The 23,868-nt window shown below is 43.1% G+C and overlaps 1 protein-coding gene and 1 long non-coding RNA gene across 2 annotated transcripts; one reads left to right on the top strand and one right to left on the bottom strand.

Annotated features, from left to right (window-relative positions):
* On the bottom strand, positions 7–23,033 carry LOC110397845 (alpha-2-macroglobulin-like). Its single transcript, XM_021394758.1, has 27 exons — positions 22,803–23,033; positions 21,032–21,215; positions 19,284–19,443; positions 18,324–18,376; positions 17,798–17,818; positions 17,306–17,474; positions 16,058–16,142; positions 15,151–15,274; positions 13,777–13,891; positions 13,435–13,544; positions 12,818–12,976; positions 11,519–11,746; positions 11,100–11,163; positions 10,471–10,613; positions 8,743–8,892; positions 7,929–8,099; positions 7,175–7,316; positions 6,428–6,536; positions 5,885–6,113; positions 5,485–5,611; positions 4,729–4,850; positions 3,414–3,465; positions 3,054–3,137; positions 2,465–2,641; positions 1,882–1,966; positions 576–732; positions 7–252 (listed from the first exon to the last, which is right to left on the bottom strand). The coding sequence occupies exons 1-27, from the start codon at positions 22,883–22,885 to the stop codon at positions 133–135; spliced, it is 3,423 nt and encodes a 1,140-aa protein (XP_021250433.1). The 5' UTR covers positions 22,886–23,033; the 3' UTR covers positions 7–132.
* LOC110397852 lies at positions 11,443–19,274 on the top strand. The gene is made up of 4 exons (XR_002438017.1): positions 11,443–11,521; positions 12,367–12,495; positions 13,168–13,356; positions 18,713–19,274. It is a non-coding gene; the product is annotated as an uncharacterized LOC110397852 (long non-coding RNA).

Raw genomic sequence — 23,868 nt, 5'->3', positions numbered from 1 at the left:
CAGACGGTATGGGACAGGGGAGGAAAGTGGAGAAAAAGTGTTAGTCCCAGCTTGGACTTGAAAAGAAAGAAAGTATATTCAGACAGAATTTCTTCTTTCAAAATGTGAAGGGGCCTAATAATCTATAGGAGACTAGTGGGGCAGGTTAGTACCATCTGAGACTCGGGTGACACATACAGTTACGGGCAGAGGAATCTCCAGCAGTGCAATAGCGATGTAGGCTGTCAGTGTTACCTCATCGCGCACTCCACCCTGCAGGGAAACACAAAAGTAGATGCTCACTCCACATACCTTCTCGTGTTCATTTTTCTACCGTTCTTGTGGGTATACTTTATTCTGTATTGTAGACCCCTAGCTTGTGTCCTCCCCATTGCTGCTCATACTGTGCCACTTATGGGTTGCTTTGATTCTCCTCCTTGTCATGGCAGTCACACAAAATGGCCTCATGCTCCTTAGTTCTTGACATTGCTATGGGAATTCCCCATGCGCCTGCGTGCTCAAGAAGCTCAGCTGCACCCATCTGATGTATAGTCAAGTGCCAGCCTCACTAAGAACCCACCAGGCAGACATGCTACCTTCATGGCATTGTTCAGGAGCACCCCAGAACTGCGGAAGCAGCCATTCTCCTTCTGCTTTTCACTGAGCCAGATCAAAGCATCCTGGATGTGCTTTTCATCTATGAAGATGTGAGAGCGGGCCTGGGCAAAGGACTTCAGGACAAAGGCTGTGAGCCTGTAAGGGAGAAAGAACAATGAGAGGGCTCGTGCAGGCCTGCTATCCATCCCAGGTGACAGAGCACATGTGCACATCACTTGTCTGGAAGAAGGAAAAGAGGCTTGGGGATCCGAAGGTCAGTTAGTCAGACAAGAAGTACATCTTCACCTCAAAGAATCTGCCAAAAACCTGCTCCTTGCCTTGGTTTCTTCTCTGTCTCTTGGCCCGTATAATCCTACGATCCTGTTGCACTGAGGCTACAGTTTTTTAGGACAAAGATTGTTAATCTGTATCCAAACAAATGTCTTTGGAAAAAGTAGGGTATTGCATGCCGATTAGCGCAACATCTGTATGAGAGTAATAATCAGAAAGATAAGAAAGAATCAGTCCATGGAAGCTCATGGTCTGCTGGCAGGACTCTCTCTCCAGATATCCATGCCTCACGGGTTTCCCAGAATTGCCCAGCCGTGTCAGTAAAACTGTGGATAAAGTATAACACGTTAGAAGAGCTTTTACAAAGCAGTTATAGGAAAGAACGAGGCATGTAGAGAGGCCGGTTACTCTCAAGGCACAAGCACTGTTTCAGAGACTAAAAGCGAGGTGACGAAATCATCCATTTTTACCCTTGCCTAAAGCTGACAATGCATGGTAGTAACATGCTGGAGTAACTCAGAGCTTTGCAGTAAACCACACTGGCAACACACCCTCTCCTCCAGACTGTCTTCTGTTTACTAATAAACACATTTAGAAGATAACCATACAGCACTGCTTTTGGATTACCATCCTTTCCACTTGTCTGAGAATACCTTTCCCAGCAGTGTTCTCAGCAGACCCTACTCTAGAAGAGCTGCCACTGCAACTCTTCAGCTTTCTTCATTTGGGATGTGAAATCCCTGCTCCCTTCTTTCCCGGTTTGTTTTTGTCTTTCTTTCTTGTCCGTCATAGTCCTCGTCGCTGCAAGGTGGATGCAAGGAGATGCTTCAGCTACATAACTGGCTGGTGCAGCCTCTTTCCCCGCTTAAGAGGCAGCACAGGGCTCACAACAGCTCTGAAAGGCCTACTGGTCTACAGCTACATTTCCTGTTTACCATCACGTGGTGTTTGTCATAGCTGTGTAGCTGAGAAAGGGAGCATATGGAGGAGGAACAGATGACACTGAAATCTCACCAGGTGTTCCCCACTTGGCCATAACGTGGTCCAAAGGTACTGTAAGAGCCATCTGGGTGCTTGTAGTTCATCTGCCTCTGATAACCTGCAACAAGTTGTAGCCGTATTCAGTGAACGTCTGCTGAGCAATGCAGGGGAGAAGAGAAAAACAGCTTTATCAGCAAAAGCAAAACAGAGAAACAGGTTGGTCCTATCCTCGCAAATACACCCCCACCTCCATATACTGCTTAGACCACAAGAGAAGCAGAATCTGCCTTTCTTCAGAAGGCGGGCAGGATACCTCAACAACAGTGGACAAGCCACTGCAGCAGGTCACCTGGTATCTGTGCACTGCATTCCAATTCTGTTAATTCTGTTAATTGCTCTTCTGTTCAGCAGAGCAAAGCGGGTGAAATGACGGGGTACTTTAAAGCTTAAGAAACAGAATAGAAAAGAGACATGGAAAGAGCGTCCCTGGCATACAGGAGAGACCATCTGAGTAAGAGACAAGCTGTCTTTCCATATCTGGCCAGCATTTGACAGAAGCAAGCCAGACAAGTTCTGAAAAAATTCAGAGCAGAAGCAAAAGCCACGTTCAACTCACCGCTCACTAAGTATCCGATGGCCTTGGATCTGACCTCCTCACTCAGCTGCCCTGTCTTGTTCAGATAGTCCAGGACATAGATGTTGGGTGCAAACAGGACCATGTTCTGTTCTCCACAACCAAAAGGCATCTGGAGGAGCTGGTGCAGGTTCTGCATGGCAGTGCCCATGATGTCACCTAAGGAACAGGGGATACAAGAGGGATATTAATGAAATTCAGTGTCAGCTGCCAAAATCAGAGGGATCTAAAGAACAACAGAAGGAGGAGATGACAGAAGAAAATCTGTATTGGTAACGATCCTGGAATGAAACACAGAGCAACAACAGAGAAAAAGAAAGGAGGGTAATAAGTCAACAGATGGGGTACTCGTAGAGAACCCTGAACAGAATGAGATGCAGAAAGAGGAACAAGAAGAACAGAATTGAAAGGGGAAGTACTTGAGACAGAAGAGATGAAAGACGGGAATGAAGTGTGCTTGGAACCAGGAGAAGAATCCGTGTGAGAGGTAGGAGGCCAACACAGTCATGCAGATGGGCAGAAACAGCACGTTTCTTTCTCCCAGCAGATCCTTCCCAGGCTGCTCACTCACCCAGCACTGAGAAATATGCTCTGCCTGAGTCTTGTACCACGTTTGAAGGGAGCAGCAGAGAAAACTTCTCTTTCACAGGCTGTCCTGAGAGAAATAAGATGAAACAGCTTCAGTGCAGTCCCAAGCTTAATGGAAGGGGCAGGGGCTTCAGTGGAACATCAGAAAAGCTTCCTCTTCTCTTCATCCCTTGCTCTAATTAAATATGTCTCTGGGTCCCGAGTTAAGGGTCCTGTTCTGATTGTCTAGAAATATCAGCCAATCTGGAAAATGGTAGGGGCAGCACTATCTTCTTCCTCCAAGCATGTCCCGCTCATCACCCACACAGGAACAGATGGAGAGGGCAGGGAGGGAGAACCTTACCTTTCAAACAGATCACAGAGTTCTGAACGGTTTCCTTCTCAACTCCTTCAGGCTTGGGTGGAATGAAAGAAAATAAGAGAAGGGAGAAGTTATTGAGAAGGAAATACAGGCAGAGGGGTGCCTAACAAGGACAGAGGAATAAGTGAGTGAAAAGTGACTGAACTGGAGAAGAAGAGGCAGTCACAGACACTCCCTGTACTATAAAGAAAGAACTCTGAAATATTAATCCAAGTAAAACAGCCATAATCCTAAATTATTGGGAAGAACAGGAAAAGGAGAGCAACAGCACTACAGGACTATCACGTGGGTGACCTGCAACTACTGTACGCGCTTAGGCTCCTGCATCCTTGCAACAAAAGGACTGCGGCATTACAGCGAGTGCTTTTGTTAGCAGAAGTTCATAGCTCCTCTAGCAGGCTGCTCAGAAGTGGCCTGCAGTGCTATTGATCGTTAAGTTGCAGACGCTCGAGGGAAAACATCTGTTGAAAACAGAAAGGGAAGATGGGCACTAGAATATCTGGTGACGCTGTTGGTACAACACAGGCACGTATTAGGCTGTTTTATGAGAAAAGTTAAGAACATCCCCTATTTCTGTCAAGTTACAGCACTCGGCATAATAATCCATGAGGGCTGCTCCAAAAGTAATGCCTCCTGTTTTATAATGTTGGCCCATGATGTCAGGATGTTGGTGGTACGGCAGTAGAGGCTGAATTTTCCCCACCAGTATTCCATTATGTCTTGTTGCCATGCAACAGATGGCTTCAGAGAAGCAATCTGACAGAACGGCATCTGGCATGGAAGTGCATGTGAAGAAAAGGTGTGTAACTGAATTCCTCCATGCAGAAGAAACTGCACCCACTGACATTCACTGATGCTTGTTGGACATTTATGGAGACCAGTGGTGGATCTACCACCCACCACCTCACCGTGCTAACATTTCAGCAAGATTTTATATGCGTTGAATGCACTTCATCGCTGGCAAAAATGCATAGCTAGTGGTGGTGACTATGTTGAAAAATGGTATTTCGTAGCTTAGCATGTAAAGACAGCATACTGAAATAGGAGGTTACATCAAGCAGATATAGGGAAGGGCGAACTGGACTAGGAGTCCTTTCACAGTAGGGGATAGGGAAGTTTCAAAATTTAGAGGGAGAAGCACTGCACAGCTGTTAACCGGCAGACTTTACACATTCCTGCCAAGTATAATGTAAGACCACAGTATCAACAACACGGTTGTTGACATCACCTAGAGCTCCGTTAGATGTGTCTAGCTTGTGAGCCAGCATCAGTCCTCCCCTGCCCACAGCCCGCGTACCTCCACCAGCAGCTGCCGGATGACCGTGTCCTTCCGCCCTTTCTCAGGGGTCTCCACTACGGTGTTTCTGCACGGCTGCTGGTTCTGCAGGGCCTCAGTGCTCACCGAGAACTCCACCAGCCCTGGAGGAAATGAATCAGTCAGTCCTGCCTGGCAGCACCATGCAGTGGGAGTCGCTGCCATCTCTGGGAGTTCTTAGCCTGCAGGCCCATCACAGATGGGCCCAGCTTCCTTCCCACAGAAGCTTAGCTATCTATATCAGAGTGAATCCTGGAGCAGATGAGCTGCACTGGCATAGAAAGGTGACTCTATTTTGCTGCTTTTACTCAGAACTTAGACCACAATAGTGGTGGGACTCACCAGTCCCAGTGCTGTTTAGCAGTCTGCTGCTCTGCATGCACACCATGGCTGCTACCACAACATGCAACAACAGCAAAAGCAAACTGTGGGGGTCTCACAGGGCAATCATCTAATCTCTGAGAGGGATGGAGCCGACAAAATGTCCTTGCCAGCCAGCAATGCTTGTAGCTTCAGAAGATGTTGCCCAAGGGCTGTAAGATTTGATGATATTTCTTTTAGTGCTAGACATGGCCTTGGACACTGTGAGTCCACCAGGCTTTACCTACTGCGTAACTTCAGATGATACACACAGCTGAGGTATTTTCCAGGAAACTGTAGCTCTAATTTCAGATACTGAAATGGGAGAACAGCACAGAGAATTCCTTCCTGCAGCTTTCAGCATTCTTAGACATTTACCTAGAGATTTGGGAGTCACCAGCCAAGCCACTGTTTTCCTCCCGTTCTCACAGAGACAATGAGAGTCTTCCTCCTTTTCCACTGGAGTAGCCAGAAATTGAGTAGACTGAGCCAGAATCACACTGACCTGTCATTTGTAGAGAGGCATAATCAAGGAATGATCTCGAGAGAAAGAGAGAACACAGAGTGCTAGGAAAAATTAGCAGTGTCTATTTCTTCTGTAGCAAAGGAGCAGGAAGCCGGCATTGTATTCCGGCATTTGAAGCATGCTGAAAGTATAACATAAGAATTTCAGGGGGGGAGGGGTGTAAAGCTACTCAGAGATAAGAAAGAATGCTAGGTGTAGGCAAGAAGTGTACAAGAAGGTACAGGCATGGAGGAGGATTTAAGTCTTCCTTACTCTGATGCAGGCGGTCAGGTAGTTGAAAACAGTGGCTTTCAGCGTGAAGGCCTCACCACGCACTACAGAATAAGGCAGGGTGAGCTCTACAAAGAAAGGCTGGAAGGCTCTGAGGGACACTGTTGGTGACAGGCCAAAGCCTGTGTCTGAGGACATGCAGAAGGCACTGGCTTTCCACTCAGTGATGGTGTCAGGGATGGTCACATCTAGTTCAGCATTTCCCTCAGAGCTGGTGAGGAACAGAGAAGAAGGAGAGAAGGGTGATTTTCCATGATCTACTGAACAGCACTGCCTTTGTCAATGAGGGGGCACAGTATTTACCATATGGCACTCCACATTTTCTTCCAAACCCACTACTATGCTCTGGACAAACCTAACCACAGCCAAAGGAATTTCCATCTCAAAGAGTTGCCAAGTGATTTCTGCAAACAACTAAGGACTTCTTGGATTTGAAAAGGCTTGGAAAACATGGGATTCATGTTTTCATCTTATAAAACTAGTTTCATTATAAAAGTAAGGAAGGAATCAGCCCAAAGCACTCACCTTATAGAGACTAAACTCCAAATCCAAGTTTCTGGGAAATACTTTCGGATTGTCTCTGTCACCTCTTCAGGAGTGCTGGATGTGGCAGAGATTCCACTAGAGTCTAGGGCTGATAATTCCAAATAAACAAGATCTACATCAGCATCATGCTTTCCTCTAAGAAAGTGGCAGTCTACTTGACAATCAGCAGCTGTGCTGGTAGCAGGTGCTTGCTGTGACTATAGTGAGCACAAGTACCATGAACAGTGATTTTCAGGGTTTATTAGCAATACCCTTCAGTATTACCCACTGGTCTCCAGTGAACCTCACAGTGTGTGGGACAATACTTCATGAAGTAAAAGTGAGTAGCTTAGAGGAAGGAACTGTTTGTGATATTGCGTACTTGGGTCTGACAAAAGGAAACAGAAATCCACCCAAACAGATAAAGTTTAAAAATTCTTAACTAACTAATCATTTTGATTGTCTTTACTTTGGCTAAACTCATTTCTATATTTAGACTAAAATTGTGTAGCTGGGGACCTGACATCTAATGTTGAGTTATGAAAGCTTGTTTGTAGGCCTTCACAACCCAGCAAAAGAGACATGCCCCACAGAGACATGCTGAAGTTGGCATCTGTGGACTCACCACTTCAGTATCGCTTCCAAGGTCTCAGACCACAACCCCAGCTCTTGTTTAAGAATTCACCTCAAAATACAGACAGGATCTCAGTTCGTAACAGAGGTGACAGCAAGGCCTAGTTCCCTTACCGCTTGTCCTCAGTGCATACATAGGTGCTCCAGCCATGCCTCCACTTGCTACAATGGGGCTTGGTGCAGGCGTGTAACTCTCAGTGCTGCAGTACCAGGGTTTCTTCACCTTGGTATTTGTGAAAACCTTCAAACCCATTTCCTATGGGAGAGAAAGCCAACATTTGTTTGGGTAGTCATTCCTACTGAGTTCTACACAACAGATGTATCGTTGGTACTTTACTGCCTCAAAAGTAAAAACTGTTATTGCCTATGGATTGGAGCCTGAGATGACTCTTTTCAGTCCTGGTCCTGGGTGGCTCAGAAAAGCTAGAGGATAGATCTCTTGCTTTTGAGGTATTAGCTGTAGTCCAATTCCAGCCTAGGGGTCAGGATGAGCCAGGGATTAGATATGAAGTCTCCCCTCTGGAAGGAAACATCTGTGGCTACAATGTGCTCAAGCACATACTGATTTATTTGGGGTAACTGCAATAACACAGAATTGTTTAACTTGAGTTACAACCTCAACTCCAGCTAACTTGAAATTTTTTCACATAAAAAGAAGACTTTGAGACTGATCAGTTCAAGTCAGGAACACAGCTGGTAAGAGAGGTGAAACTTATAACTCTTACTTAACTAGCTTCTGGATAAAAAATCAGTGTTTGACTACTGAGATTCACAAGTCCTTCCCTTGTTATGTTGCATCATTCAACAGAAGGCATTCTTTCTCATTCATTCTCCCATTCTACTCCCCAGCCATGCCAGAGGGCTATACCTTTAGAATGCCATAAGCATCATCTTCATTCATCTCCACTACTGGAGAATAGGTGATCCCATTCAGAATTATCTTTTTCAAGGGAACACAGTCTTCCAGGGGTTCCTCCAAGAGCATGTCTGTACCATGGTGATAGCCATGCAATTCCTTCACTGGCAGCAAGCTATACACCTGGGCAGAAAAAGCCAAGATATTTTGCATTTTTCAGTATCCACTGTCACAAAACACTGCTAAAGAATTTTGATGCAAGCACCGAAACAATCAAATCCACACAGCCATGGTCCTCCCTGCAGTGGGTGCAATGGGAAACTGTGAATCTAAAAAGACATCTGAATTTGGAGATACTGACTCTTTTGCTGTAAACAGCACGTTACTCTGGTTATTATGGCTCAAATATATTGAAAATTACAGTGGCCAGCTCAGTTACTGTCTTTTTTCCCTGTTCTGGGATTATCATTTGCTGCTCAGCATAAGGGGAATAAACTCTCTGACACTTCTAGATGCTACTCCAATAAATATATCCATGGCTGTAGAGAATACCTAAAAAATCAACATTAATCACAGGACAGCTTTTGGTTCTGGACATGCAAAGCAGCCCCCTTAAGAGGGTTTCCCAGATACCATCCCTAGAGTCACACAAAATCCCTAACAAACAGCTGCTGCTCAGTTCTTAGCTTTTTGCCTGCTGAAGGAAGATGAGAAGCTGCACAGGACAGCATTTTTGTGTCAGCACTAACAAGGTTTGTTCACTATTTCCACTGAGCTGCTCTTGCCCTGACCAGACTTTGAGATGCTACATAGAATAAGTACTTACCGAGCTAGGTGACAGATCAGCTTCAGGCTTCATGAGGAGAACACTCTTGTCCACAGCACGGACAGCACAAAGGGATTTTGGGGAGGCTCTGAACAGTAAGTGAGTGTCAGAAGAAGGCAGACCTTCAGAAGGAGAGAAGCTCAAGCCCACCTGTAGCCATAGGAAAAATTATGTTACAGATGCCCTAACTTAACAAGATGCCAGTTGAGTGCATCAGTCCCAACTTTATGAATCCCACACACTTCTGCACACGCACACATCCCTCCTTCTGTGCTACTGCATAAGCAGGTTTCCTTCTCAAAGTGGTAGAGGAATGAGCCCTAGAAGTTCTTGGCAATTTAATTATCACAATTGTTCATGATTGTTAAGGCATTTTCAGGTTTTACGGCCACTGTGAACATTGATATAATTCCACATAGTGGCTAGATTTGTTCAGGCAGCTGGTCTTGAACAAAATTTAGTCTCTGTGCTGCACCCTGACATTGCATGTGGGAATACAACATACCTGCAATGATCCTGCTTGGCAAATTCTCTCATAACATAAAAAGCAGTGATGCCTTGGAGCAATATTGTAATATGTACTGGCTGGTAATGGTTCTGAAGAACTGGCTTGTTGGTTGAAGCTAGCCAAATTAGTGCAGCTTCCCCAAAATCTAACTCACAACTCTAATGACTCCCTACTAAACTCTGCTCTGCAAAGTTTTGCTAGCAGAAGTTGCTTTCATCTTTATCTCACATGATTTTGCAATAACATGACTGCCCTGCATAGATTTTCTCTCTTCTTTCAAAACTCTTCTGTGACATACAGCAGTCAAAATATTTTTACAGTAAACATGTTCCCTGAAAAAACATCACTAGCTGCCAGTATCCCTCATGTCCCAGCTGGACCATGGCATGCCTTTTGCTGACACTCGCTATCTCTTCCAAGGTGGTCTGAACCTTGAGAATGCAAAAACAGTATTCTTAAGGAAATGACCTAACAAGGACTCTAGCAAGCTTGCTACTAGAAAAAATGACTAACACAGAGATGGCCCAAAGACTGTCCTAGATAGACTGACATCAGCTTTGTATCCAGGGTGCTTTCAGAGAAGAAAGCAATACCTAACCACGTATATTACTTGGTACTTGATGTGTGACCAGATATCAATACAGCACATAAAGTGGCATCTAAAATATAAATAAAATTCACATGTCCAACGTCTTACAGTGACACCAATCTCAAGAACTCATTTAGCTTGGCTTTTAGTGAGACAAGGGGCTGCCTTTAGCAGTGCCTTTCTATTATTTTTAAGCTTTTCTGAGCAACTTAGGGGCTGCTCATACATCACTTTACTATTCTGAATAAATTATATTTGGAGCCATAAGAGAATCGTGGTCCACATGTTCACAGGCGGCTTTATTTTTCTGCTCTCTTTCAGCTCTTTCAGTCTCACCAGTGCTATTTAAGTTCTTGGTTCACTACAGATGGCAAGTTTAAGCAAGGCTTACCTTCATTTACATAGAACAGGAATTACAATGACAAGATGACGTGTAGAAGTTGAAAAATACCAAAAGTATTAGATGTGCCTACTGGGTTTGGGCAGGGAAATCACCTAGGACAATTGATTGGTGGCTTGTTCAGTGTTGGGAAATCTAAATAAATGAGCTTGGTCAGGCTAAATTAAAAAAATGTACATATATGTGGCCAGGCTGTAGTGTAACTACTCTCTCAAACAAATGGTCACTTACCTTATTGTTGAAACATTTTTCTATGTTGAACTTGGTTGAATCTGCAATCACTTCCCTGCTGGGGGTAACGGTATAGACAAGCACTTGGGCCACTGGAGCAAAGTCAACTTCCACAGGCAGCTGTAGTATGAAGACCCCACTGGCTAGTAAACAAAACAAGAGCAAAAAGTTGAAGTACAGGAAACCTGCTCTTGGATCAGCCAAATTTCCAGATTTCCCTTCATGCTGAACTTCATCCTAGTGATACTGAAACTCTATGCTTCCAACTGGAATGAATTTGTTCTCACAGAGATAAGTAAGTCTTGCTGTCTGACTGAGTGAAAAGGTCTGTTCTCTGGTATATAAGCAAGCTGAATTTTAGTTCAGTTTCTAAAAACAGACCACCAGACCATGTCTCCTAGATGCACTGGAGTCCCACAAATGCAGTGTGACATACTGAGAGGTGGCACAAAGGTTAGAGCAAATCTATGCAAAAACTGAATAAACACAAAAGAAAGTTCAAACTTTTCCAATGCCTTAGGGAACACAGAGAAGTGGATCCCTGCATTCCACATGGAAGTAGGTCATGTGTCTGCCACAGATGCATAATGTCCCAAGTCAGAGACCCTTTGGCAGGGAGGGAAACTTACCACTTTCTTTGTCCAAATCCAGAATGCTGGTGCTTGCTTGCTTGATGATTCCCTTGGCCATCACCTGAATGGAATGAGAAATCCTGCAGTGACTGAAGTTATGCATGAGATAATCCTTAAGAGGTGGGAGAGTGGATCTGAGTGGAAAGCAAGAGAGCTGTTTGTGTGAGCAACAGGGAGTTAATTGCACCCTGCTCAGCTGCTTTCTGTAGAAGAATCCCAGTGGTCACCCAGGGGGCACTTGTGACATCCTCATTCTTCTGTTCCAAATGTTTACACTCCTTTTACTGGGAAAAGAACACGTGGAGGATGATGGGGAAGTGTTTAAAGCCTGCTGCCATAAACCATTGTTTCCTACTCCGCCTCTTTCCTTCACAATTTCCAGTGACATCCTGACTGTATGGGAAGTGCAAGCTTACCAGGTAGTAGAACATGATTTTCTTCTTCTCTCCTACAGCCTCTGGTGTAAGGATATAGTGCACCCGGACCTCAGTTGGGGAGCCACAGCTTAGTGTCTCAGACATGGGTTCAATTTTGAGGAAGCTCCTACTAGGGGAGTAAAAGCGCTTTAGGAAGAGATAACCGTCTTCATAATGTGGATTAACCCACGAATGGTCAAAGCAGTAGGAGCGTGTTTTATGAGTTGCCTGGAAAAGCAGAAAAATACATTTTTTTGTACTTAAATAAAACTGTATTCTACCAAAACAAACAAACAAAAAACCGTGACTCTGAAAGATATAAGACAGTGCACTGGTATCCTGAGTAAATAACTGAGAATTACTCACTCCCAGAAAAGCTGGAGTTTGTCTCAGTTGTTTGCTTACTATCAGTATCAGCTCAAGGGCTCTTTACCCTAATATCTTGCCTTCTCTAATTATCAGTTTGTTTAAAGAGAAGATAAACTTTTCTTCACCCCACAGGCACATTGTAACTTCTGGATAATTTTTAATGGTTTTATTCTGTGGCAAGAGAAGTGTATGGAGAAAAGAAAATATAATTATAGACAATAATAATAATAAATAAAAGTAATTTAAATAATATAATTATATAATGTAATTATATAATTTATATAATTAATTATATAATTTATAAAATTATATAATTTATAATTATAAATAAACTGCCCTATTCCAGGATGAAATATTGGAAAATGTGCATATTGCATTTTTCAGCAGCACTTATTTTTTCCAGATAAATGACTTATACACCAGAGAGAGAATTTTTGTGAATGATCCACAAATTTTCACCGTTTTTCTATTTATGGCAGGAAAAAGAAAATCAAAAAGAATGAGAACAGCTTAGAAACATGGAATGCTAAATTAAACCCTGAGAGATGCTTAGATGATACACTGTGAAGCACTAGCAGCACTCTACCTCAGAAGATTTTTAAGAAAAGGTTAGACATATCCTTGATAGAGATCTGTCCAGATAGGGTTGGTGATATCGTGGAGCAGAATGGACCATATGATCTCTTGATGTTTCTTCTAAACCCATATTGATATTGTCAAGCAGAAATCAAATACAAGTTAGGCACAATTGTCACATGGCAACGTAGTTTGCTGCATGGCTGTTTCCACCATAGTGATGGCAAGGTTGGCACAACCAATTAGGAGCCAGAAGCTAAGCACTTTTGCACTTATAGGAGAAACTTCAGAAGTACTCTTCCACTCCCAAGTCCTGCTGGTTAATTCATCACCTCCTCTGCCCCCAGGACTCACTCTAATTCCAACAGAATCGAAGTACAACGTGGAAGTGTTCAAGGCAAATAGTGCCCTGCCCTCTTCATTTGTTGTGTAGTTCATTTCCTGGCCTCCTTGTAAAGAAATCCTTACAGTTTCATTGGCGATTGGAGCACCAGATCCATCCTCAAGTTTAACCTGTAGGAGTAAAAACACTATGATACAGGACAGCAATGCCTGCCACCTGTACAGATTGATATGTCACAAAGCTGAGGATGTTGCGACTGTCTTGAGACAGGGAAGTTTCCACTGCATTTTACATGTACTTTACATATTCCAAGGAGAGCTGCAGATGTTCTGAATCTTTTTTATCTCCACCTCCGTTTCAGAAGGGTGGACACAGACTGACTTTCATTAACATCAAGTAAGGCCTCCTATTAAGCAGGAGACCAGAGAAGCAGAACTTGAAACACAAGAATAGAGCGTTATGCTCTCAGATGCTGTTCTCTGGTTGCAGAACCTGCAGAGGAGTGGAAGCCCACAGAGAAGCTCCACTGAGCTCCGGCATCTTTGCAGAGGTAGGCAAGTATCCACCTGGGATATTCAGCAGCATAATTGTTAAGCACTCATGACATTTCACTTCTCAGTTTTCTTACCTGCCCAAAGAAGGGGATTCCAGGTTTGTAGTAGGAATCTGAGTTCTCAAAGGTAATTTTGCTGATGGTAGTTGTGATCTCAGAGAAGCTTGTTCCAGTCAACACAATTCCTGCAAGAGGCATGAAGGATTAATTTGCATCTCCCTGACAAGAATTACTTTTACTCCAAACCAACTGTCCTTTGCTGAACAACCATTTAGTTAATGCTCTTGGCATCTGGGCAGGAAAGTTTTAAAATTCCAGAACTGGGAGTCTACTTTTCTCCTTCCTCTTACTTGGCAGACCCCTCTGCTGGTATCTCCTGGGTTTATTATCTGGCTCTTTGACCCAGATCATTCATACCTGTTTCCTCCTCTTTAATCTTAGCATCCACATGGAGCTTGTTCTCATATCCAGTTCTCTTGAGCTGGAATAACTTGGTTTTTACCAGTTTAGAAATGCAGCCATGGTTGTCTGTCTTTTGGAAGAAAAAAAAAAAACACTATTACAGTCTCACATACTGTAATGTTAATCCAACTTAATGATCCCATCACTTTGTGCAACCTTGAAGTGGAAGAGAAGTCAATAAGCTCATAGGTCATTCTCTTCTTTGTTTTTATCAAAACTGGAAAACACCTAGAAATAACTTGGCATTGAGCATTCTGAAGTACCTGCAGGAACATCAAAGCAAAGAACTTGCAAACTAGATTTTTATTTACGTGTGTGTTTATGAAGTTTGGAATTCTAAACCCTTGATACAGAGGCATAGGGAATTATTCACACGTATGCCACACAGGAAATGTTTGCCAGATGACAGACATATTAGAATATAGCTGCTGACTTAAAATGCACAAGCAGTTCAAGTGATACATAAACCATACATAAAGATTGTATGTATATAAAGAAGAAAACAGCCAGAAAAGTATTTCCAATGCTTGCCATCTCTTATTAGCATCTTCATGTCCAAGGCAGGTCTCTACAAAAAAGGGAGGAGCTATCTGGAACAGAGGTATATTACCTGCAACAGAGGAACACTGCAGTGTTCGTATTTCTGTTTAGCATGAATAACAGCAGCAGAGACAATTGCAGGAATGATGCCATAGCATACTGTTAAGGACCATGCTCTTTTCTGCTTGCTCCATTATCCTGGCTCATTTCCACAACTGCTATTATCTCCATTTCTGTCAATTAATTTAGCACTGGTGCACTTGTCCATGCTCCAAAGAGTTTTGCTCTGTAGAGCAAAGTCAAGGGGATGTGGGTTGTCTCTCTGTCTTAACCACTGCTCCTAAATTCATGTTCTTTTCCTCTTTCCTTAAACTGCATCACCCGTCCCCCAGTTTCTGTTCCTTTCTTGCCTCAAAGAACAGCTTCTGATCCCACACACTTTCTGTAGTGTAAGTCAACCTCAACCTCTGAGCTCAGTGCTCATGTCTTTTCTCTTTTATTACTCCCTTATATCCTCTAGTCTACTGAGCTTTTTTGTTTCTTTACTCTCTTCCTTCTCTATCACTTTCTTGCCTTTATGCACTTCTTTCTTACTGCACAGACCTTTCACATTTCAACTTGCACCCAATCTTCTTTCCTTCTTCAGGCTTCCTTAAAATACACGGAATCACTCCCCTCTTCACACTCATGTTTCTACACACTCCAGCAGGGCAAATTTATACCTAAAAGGCAGGCTCAATAAACAACATTTTTTCCTATCACTCCACCTGATGAATATTCAAAATTCACCTGTCCGGAGAATTCATCGCATACTGCCTTAGCCTCTTCACCATAGCAAGCAGTGGCTGCGTATTCAAATTTCCTGCACACACGGAAGCTCACATGGCCAGGAACAGGCTTGCCAAATGTGTACCTATAAGCAGAGAGGGCAGAAAAAACAGAGCCATGTGCAGTGTAAGAGAGGTGGAGGAAAATGGTTAGTTCACCCCCAGTGGAGCCAGGACTTTTCCCTAGAACTGCCTCCAGGATACAGTAGGGTCATTGTACCAAGTAAAAGGCAGCAAGAAATTTGGTAACATTTTAGGATCAAGGTTGGCAATGAGTACAGCACTGAACCTTATAATCCTGATTGAATTACTGGGAATAAGATATAATTTTGCAAAAGTCATTTACCATAATGTTTATTCAGCTGACAGTACACCTAGTCTAGGAGAATATGATGCAAGTATCTACCCCACCACCTAATTCTGATGCAACTGGTTTATGTATGTATGTGCAATGGGTTTTTCAGCTCATTTTTTGTCCCATTCTGTGTCTTTTCCTGCAAGATGCATGTAGAACATGCCATGTAGAATCGAATGACGTGGCCCAGAGGAAACATGACTTATGTTTTTTTATGTAGAAGCCACAGATAAAAATGCCATTCTCAGCTGAACTAAATAGAAGACCTCTTTTCTAGCATTGCAGCTGATCTAAAATCCTCTATGAGTCTTATCTAAAAGACTGTAAAAATATGTGTTTAGACATACTCCAAAGTGGCCTAACCAATAATTTTTTCACTAATGGTTTGTATGGCCTTATTGGTCCTGAGACCTCAAGAATGATTGAAAAATGTAATGAAGCCTCCCAGCTAGACTTCTGTAAGGCTAAAATAAAACCTGAAACAAAGAAGTATTGAAGGAAGAATGATACTCACAGACCACAAACTGTCACCTTCAGCTCCTCATCAAGAATGGTGATAACCTTGGGCATTTTCACTGTTACTTCGAATTTTGGAAGCACTGCAGCAAAACCAAAGGAAAAAGATTTATGTGGTGGGGAATAACATAAGCATGAGACCTGAAAGCTGCTCTAAGGCTATTCTTACAAATGTCCCGAAAGCCTTTTGCATCCAAGCTGTCAGATTTTTGTGGCCAGTGTCATCTACACATCCTACTGAAGTCAGTGAAAGCCACTGGCATTCAGCCAGCCTCTGTTCCAGGTAAGAAAACAGGTTTATGACACTATCTATTAAAACACAGCAGCTCCTTAGGTAACACAAGGGTTATCAGTCTCACAGCAGTATGATAATAGTTTAATGGAGAGTTAAGTCTAAGGTTTCTCACAGACATTCAGGGCTGGGACTGCAGCCTGATCTCTGCATTTCCAAAGCATGTAGACCTTACCAGTCTGGAAAATAGGGAAGACCCTGTAGCTTCTCTGCTGACTTACCACAAGATGACCTCATCCAAACCCTGCTGCAGGAGGGATCATGAACAGTGACCATCTTGGGAGAACTAGGAGAAATTCAGGGCACCCATGCAAATTAAAGAGGACAGTGAGCTTCTCAAAGACTCATCTGGGCTGTATGATCATAGCAGACCATGTAATGCAGGCTGCAGTTGGCTTGCTGAGGTGTCATGATCACTGGAGGTGATGGCAGGGGAAGTAGGGACCATGTACAAGTTTGTACTAGGATTCCATTTCCTAGCCAAGCAGATTGGACTGGCACAGGAATGAGATCACCAGAGAAGGCACTGAGGCATCATGAGAAGCTTGTGGGGGAGGACAGAAAAGATTTACAGCCCCAGCCTACATCAGAAGGTCAGAAATTTGCAACACAAGGTAGACCTAGATTAAGAGCTTCCTCTGAAAGGAAGTACAGCCACTGGTCACCAACACAGACTGCTAAAAGCATACTTGCTCATGCTAGAAGCCTTGTTGATATGGGCAATCAGAAGCTCTGCACTGCATGGCCTGGGGTTTAGGAAGGAGTAGAGATGGGTTGCTCAAATCCTTGAGTCTTCACTCCTCCAAAACAGATGATTCTTATGAAGGAGAAAACACAGAGAGATATTTTCCAGCCATGCTGGACATCTTGATCATATCTATCACCCTGTCCAATTCCTCTTTCATGCCCCTACTGGAATAGCTGCTAGGAACCTGAAACTGCTGCAATAATTACCATACTCCTCCACAGAGAAGGGATGCTGGATTGTCTTCCCAGAGGCCTTCTGTGCCACCACTGAGTAGGTCCCTTGAATGGGCTCAGCGGTGAGGTTGAAAAACAGCTGGATCAACCCTCCCTTTAACTCTGCATTTGTCCACTGGTACAAACGGTTTTTCTTTGAGTCCTACAGATAATGAGACCACAGGGAGATTGTGAGGACAGTGTGAGGCTGCAATAATAACTAAAAAGCTCTAGCAGAAGTAGTGAGGGTAGGCACAACTCCAGTATCACAGGAGGCTGCAGGACTGAAATAGCAGGATTTTTTGCGGAGTTCAGGGCTGGACAACAAAATGAGCCCTAGGCCCATAGGTACCATAATACAATTTAAAGCTTTCTGTGTTTGAATAAATATTATGGACCTGCTGTATAAATTAAATAGACAAGAATCATCTTGAGGCAACTGGGAAGTATGATAGATCTGAACATGAATTTAATGTATGTACGTACCTCAATATAGATCAGAGGAATCTAGAAAGGGAAGAAATTAAACAGCGTATTTAGAATCCATGTTTAGAGAGAGTGCAAACAATACAGTCAAATGACTAGGGCTACAAAGATATTTAGGGGTAAAAGCTGCTAACACAATAGGATAAGGAAGAAAGCCCCTGGTAGGGAGCAACAGAGTACTTTGAAGTACATCAAGAGAGTGACAACCATTTGTATTAAGCATTTGCCCAGGACAGAAAAGTCAGCTAAAACTAATTATGGCACATGTCCACTGTAATAATGGCAGATTTTCTCACTGTTGAGGTTTTTACACCAGCATTGTTCATTTGAAGTTATGCTCTCTAACCTCTCCAAGAATGCAGAAATCTGAAGAACAGATCCTGTTAGCAAGATCTGAAATAACCTGGGAATTGCACAATTATCTCTGTGTACTGAGAGTTCTCCCCAAAAGACACCTCTTTCTTCACATTTCCCACAAAGGTGACTTAGAGCCAAACAACAACTGAAAAAGAATTGTCATACTTACCACCTCATTCAAGGGATGGAAGTTTTCATCCAGAGAAACAATTCTGAAAAGAACTGATGGACAAAGGCAGATAGTGAGGTTCCACAGAGCACACATCAACCAGAAAACATTAGTTGCAAACACAAGTGGTACAACAGAGAACAGAGTGGTTCTTTTCTACAGAAATTCCATTCACTAGAAAACTAAATCATGCTATGTTACCCATGTAAGAGATACTAATTAGAGGATGCTAGGAACAAATCCATGGCAGTGTGAACATGTTACTGACAGTGGGCATCAGAAACTGTTTAATTGAGACCAAAATTAAATTTAAGTTGCTTTTGTCTACTTAGTAACATTGTATTTTAATGCTGGAATTAACAAGTATCTTGTAATTTTGTTCTAACTAGATGGACTTCTCAGAAACAATGAACGCAAGCAAATCATTTTGGCACCTGGCTGCAAGTTTGTGTTGGCTCTGGATAAACAGAGAATTCAGTGTCTCTTCTAGGACATTTGTTCCTGTCCAGACCAAGTTTAGAAGATGAATGGCACAGAAGAAATGGTTTGTATAGTTTTATCTATCTTCATAGAGCAAAATCAGCTGCCATTTTGAAAACTATTTCATGACTTAGCCTGAACTTTGACCCTGTTTTCTACAAGATAATTATCCAGTCACTGCTCCAGTTTTTGTGGTTTTAACAAAAGAGTTCAAAACTCCACAAAAGGGGACCAAACTGCATGGACCACAGCAACAGAACTCCCAGTGGCAAAGGAATTGTGTGTAGGTGCCCAGTTACATGCATATTCTTTAAAATTCCCCAAGCTGTTCCCATGTGGAGCATTATAAACATAAGCTTCAGCCATGAGAGACTGATCTGCTCTCCACTGAAAGCAGTCAACATCTGGCCTGCATAGCAAAACAGTTTTAGTAGGAATTTCTGCTTTGAGTGCAAATCTTCACTCCCCCCCTCTTCATACCTGTCTGTCCAGGCTTGTAGATGGGTTTGTCTGTCTGGACAAAGACCAAACTCTCAGAATTCTTGACCAGCACTGACTTGCGGCTTCTGAACTGCAGAGTCTCCCCCTTCACTGTCACCGTAATAAATGTGACTGTTGACTGGCTCCTTGATTTCGGAATCTGGAGAATTGTAAGAAGGCAACTGTGTTATGGACTACTTGTAAAGGCCTCTTGAACAGGCTTTCCTAAAATAATATATCTAATGTAATCCTGACATACCCAGCACAGAGATAAAGGGACTGGAATCAGGAACAAGAGACTGATCTCTTCTTGTACTGTATTCCTGTATTTTCCTACTGCTGTACATTGATAATGCAAGTATTACGCAGTAAAGGAACTCAACTCTGCAACCCATTTTTAAGAAGTTCTTACTGCTCTGATGAAAGTCTGTCCTTCTTGTCTTGACATTCACAGGGGAGTGGAGTAATCCTCCTCTTCTTTCAGGTAATGTCTCTATTCTTTGCATGACATTTCCTTTTCCAAACCAGACATACCAGATCTCTATACATCAATCTCCAAGTGACAAAATAGCAATCTTCAATATATACATGACAAAACCAGAGATAGATGTCAACCCGTTAAGTACCCTGAAAGCTAGTTCTTCAGACTTTAGGCCAAAGATATAATCTGTACAGAGAGCCAGGTGACCAACAGTCCCAGTTGCCCAGGACTTTAGACTTAGGAACTGTCAATTACATAGGCCACTCCAAAAATAATGCCTCCTATTTATTTCCATGGGAACTAAAACAGATATAAAGAGCACAATAATACTATAAATAATACAATAATACTGTTTGGTAGAGCAAATCCTCAGCTACAAAACAATATTTTTCAATGTATTCACTATCGTTAGGTATGCATTTTTGCCAGTGATGAACAAGAGCCTGCATTCAACAGTCATAAAAATCAGCACCAGCAGAGGAGACCAAATGTTGCTGTCGCTACTGCTGAAATACAACACCCACCACCTCACTGTGCTCACATCCACTGTTTCACCTCCGTAAATGTTCAGCGAGCATCAATGAATGTCAATGGGTGCAATTTTTTCTGCATGGAGGACACACCTTTGCTTCATACACACTTCCATGTCAGACATCATTTTGTCAGACTCCCCCACTGCTGCCATCTATCCCATGGCAGCAAAATATAATGGAATATTGGTGGGAAAGTTCAACTTCTACTGCCATACCACCAACATCTGCCACTGACTTCATGAGCCATCATAATAAAATAGGAGGCATTGCATTTGGAGCAGTCCTTATACATTCATTTCACTCCTTTTCAAACACAAGCAATCACAACTCTATGTTCTCACATTAATTCAGTGTACAATATCCACAAGGAAGAATGTATTTAAGGTCCAAATGCCCTACCTCAATTTGAAGGCACTTAAAGTGACAGTATGTGGCCGTCAAGGGATGGTACAAAGAAAAAGCTATTCACCAAGCACCCATGAGGAACATGAGTATCAAATCCACTTCTTTCTCCTGGCCTCTCCTCCTCCTGTCCTAGACAGGGGCAGGTTTTCAAGGATTCATCATTTCCCATTCAGATATCATTGCTTAGGGGAGCTCAGCAGTGACAGTGTTTTGAGAACAGATATGAGTATACCCATGGCCAAGAGGAAAGTGAATACCTATGCAGAGTTACTCTGTTCATTACTACTCATAGCCTTTAGAGTTTATCCTACAGGGATCAAGATACTCACAGTGAAAGGAGTGCAGGTAAACAGATCCTTCTCTGACACCACATCATCAATCAAACTCCTGTTTTCCCCTTGATACTCAATTTCAGCACTCAGTGTCACAGACTCATTCAGGTGACTCAGCTGAACACAGACTTTCTCAGGAGAATCACTGTGTATCAGAGAGGGCAGAAGCACCATGTACTGCCTGGAAAGAGGAGGGGAGGATTAGGTGAGATGTGCAGAAAAACAGGTTGCTGGAGCTCTACGGAAAGAGCAAACAAACCAATGTGACACCTTCACTGTAAGACTTCACTGTACAGGAAGAGGATTTCCATCATGCCTGTTAACAGCAGGGGGAAGCAGAGAGGCTAGTCTTGAAAGTAAAATACCACAGAAAATTCTCAGTGCAAATCATAGAATCATAGAATTGCTCAGGCTGGAAAGGACCTTCAAGATCATCAAGTCCAGCCACAACCTAACCATACTGTCCTAACAACTCACCACTAAATCATGTCCTCAAGCACCACATCCAAATGGTTTTTAAACACATTCAGGAATAGTGACTCAACCACCTCCCTGGGGAGCCTGTTCCAGTGCTTCACAACCCTTTCTGCAAAGAAATTTTTCCTCATATCCAACCTAAACCTCCCCTGGCACAACTTGAGGCCATTTCCCCTTGTCCTGTCACCTGTCACCAGAAAGAAGAGACCAGCCCTGCTCTCGCTGCAATCACCTTTCAGGTATTTGAAGAGAGCAATGAGGTCTTCCCTCAGTCTCCTCTTCCCCAGACTAAACAGGCCCAGTTCCTTTAGTCGCTCCTCATAGGGCATATTCTCCAAGCCCTTCACAAGCCTTGTTGCCCTTCTTTGGACCTGCTCCAGCACCTCAATGTCCTTTCTGTACTGAGGCACCCAAAACTGAACACAGTACTTGAGGTGAGGGCTCACCAATGCCGAGTACAGGGGATATATCTGGATATATCTGGAAGGGGTATTTTTTCCAGGCTCTACCACAACAGAAACACTCCCTTCTGAGACCATGAAGGGTGTGGTGAAAAGAGCAAAAAGCCAACTGTCACCTTTGCCAGACAATGTTTGTCACTCCTTCACATACCAGCAGGGCAAAAGGGAGTGAGGAAAGAATGCAGTAAGATACAGTCTTGCTGTCTGCTAGCACCTCACAGATCTAACAGCCACAGTTTTACAGTGACATATAATCCTGTGTGAGAAGGAAATTTTCATTCCATTGGCTGAATTGAAAAATATGAATTAAAAAATAAACCATTTTTGGTCATGCCAGATCTGTCATTGCTTTTTTTTTTTTTTTCATGTTATCAATAGAAAAACCGCTAATATCTCCCAGGCATTTTGACCTAGGAGTAAGGTAATAAATGAATGAAATATTTGTCTTTTCAAAAACAGTTTCTCTGAAGAAAAATTGTGTGTGTAAACAGTTATAAGAAGTTGTCTTTTAAGTAAATAATCAATTTGGTGCTAGAGGTTTTGCTAAAATCCTGTCAGCTCTATGAAAAAGCAAAAGTTCTTTCCTTGTGCTCTCCTTCATTTTTATTTTTTCTATTTATTTAGGCTGTGGTTTTACTGATGTCTCAATTGCACAGACTCTTCTGGGTCCCTCAAAAGCACTAGAGCTGCTGTTCGTAGAAGACATTTTACCCAGCCCTTGTGTCTTTATTCCAAGGTAAAAGAAAGTAGTTGAAAGATGAGAGACAAAGAAACAGATACAGAAATAAACCCAGATCTCCAGCCTGCCCAGAGTCTCCCCTGTAGCTTACGGCTCTGTGATGGGTGAAGCATCTCCAGGGAGGAAGAAGAGAAGAATGAAGATGTATAATTTGCTGGGCCCATCTTTCGCCATGGTGCAGAATAGGATGTGGTGGGTAAAACATCCACTCAGCCTAGTCCAGTGGTGCTCATACTGCTACTCTGTCCCTGAGTCAATGCCTTTATACTCTGCTGCAAACAGCCCAGGGGCTGGAGGAGATAAGCACTAGGGTCCAGGCCCCATCCGGAAGTGGGAGAGGCTGCAAGGAGGAGCTAGAACTCTCTGGGCAGAAGTCCAGGTGCAGAAAGAAAGAGGGAGGGGAGGATGCCTGCAGGATAGAGCCGTCTCTCTTTGGGGCAGGGCAGCAAGCAATGGGGGAGGAACAGTGGTAGCTAAAGCAAATAAGGGTTAACAACAGAGGGTAAGAGAAAGACCTCAATTTGTGGCAAAGCTCCTTATGTAAGGCTGGACATGTCTCTGATCCTGGAGGCTGCTGGAGGGCACATCATTTCCTTTCAGTTGGGAGCAAGAGAATGAGTGAGCGTTTGGGAAGCAAGAGTGGGTTTGCCTGTGTTTACAAGCAGGACAAGTATGTCAGTCCTTTACGCACCCTGCTCTCTTGTGCTCTCCATTCCTAGTCTCACCATAGCTAATGCCAGGAAAAGGGGCCAGAGGGCAGCTGGGCAATCAAATCTGAGATAGTCTGACCTTCACCAGTCAGAAGCAGGGACAGTAACATGGGGGGAAGCTCCTGAAAGGTCAACCCAAGTAACAGCATGTAACACATTAACCATTGCCCCAGAGCAGCAGTTGTCACGTGCTGCGGAACATATGCAGCCTGGGTCTTGCTTTGTCTATTACTGGTTCTTGTTCCAGGTCAAGTTAGTGGGACATATAGATCAAATTATTGCTGTTTGATGGAGTTCTTCTTGGTTTCATTATCTGAAAATCCATGTAATGCAGTGTGATTTGTAATGTACCCAGAGGGAAATCTTTTTGACAGTTGTCTTTACTGTAGTTACCTTGGTCTGCAGCAGGAAGATCAATAGCTCTGGTAATTATTACCTTCGCAAGTG

The sequence above is a fragment of the Numida meleagris genome, chromosome 1 (assembly GCF_002078875.1).
Source record: "Numida meleagris isolate 19003 breed g44 Domestic line chromosome 1, NumMel1.0, whole genome shotgun sequence".
NCBI classification, from domain to species: domain Eukaryota; kingdom Metazoa; phylum Chordata; class Aves; order Galliformes; family Numididae; genus Numida; species Numida meleagris.
This window is presented reverse-complemented; position numbering and strand designations above follow the sequence as displayed.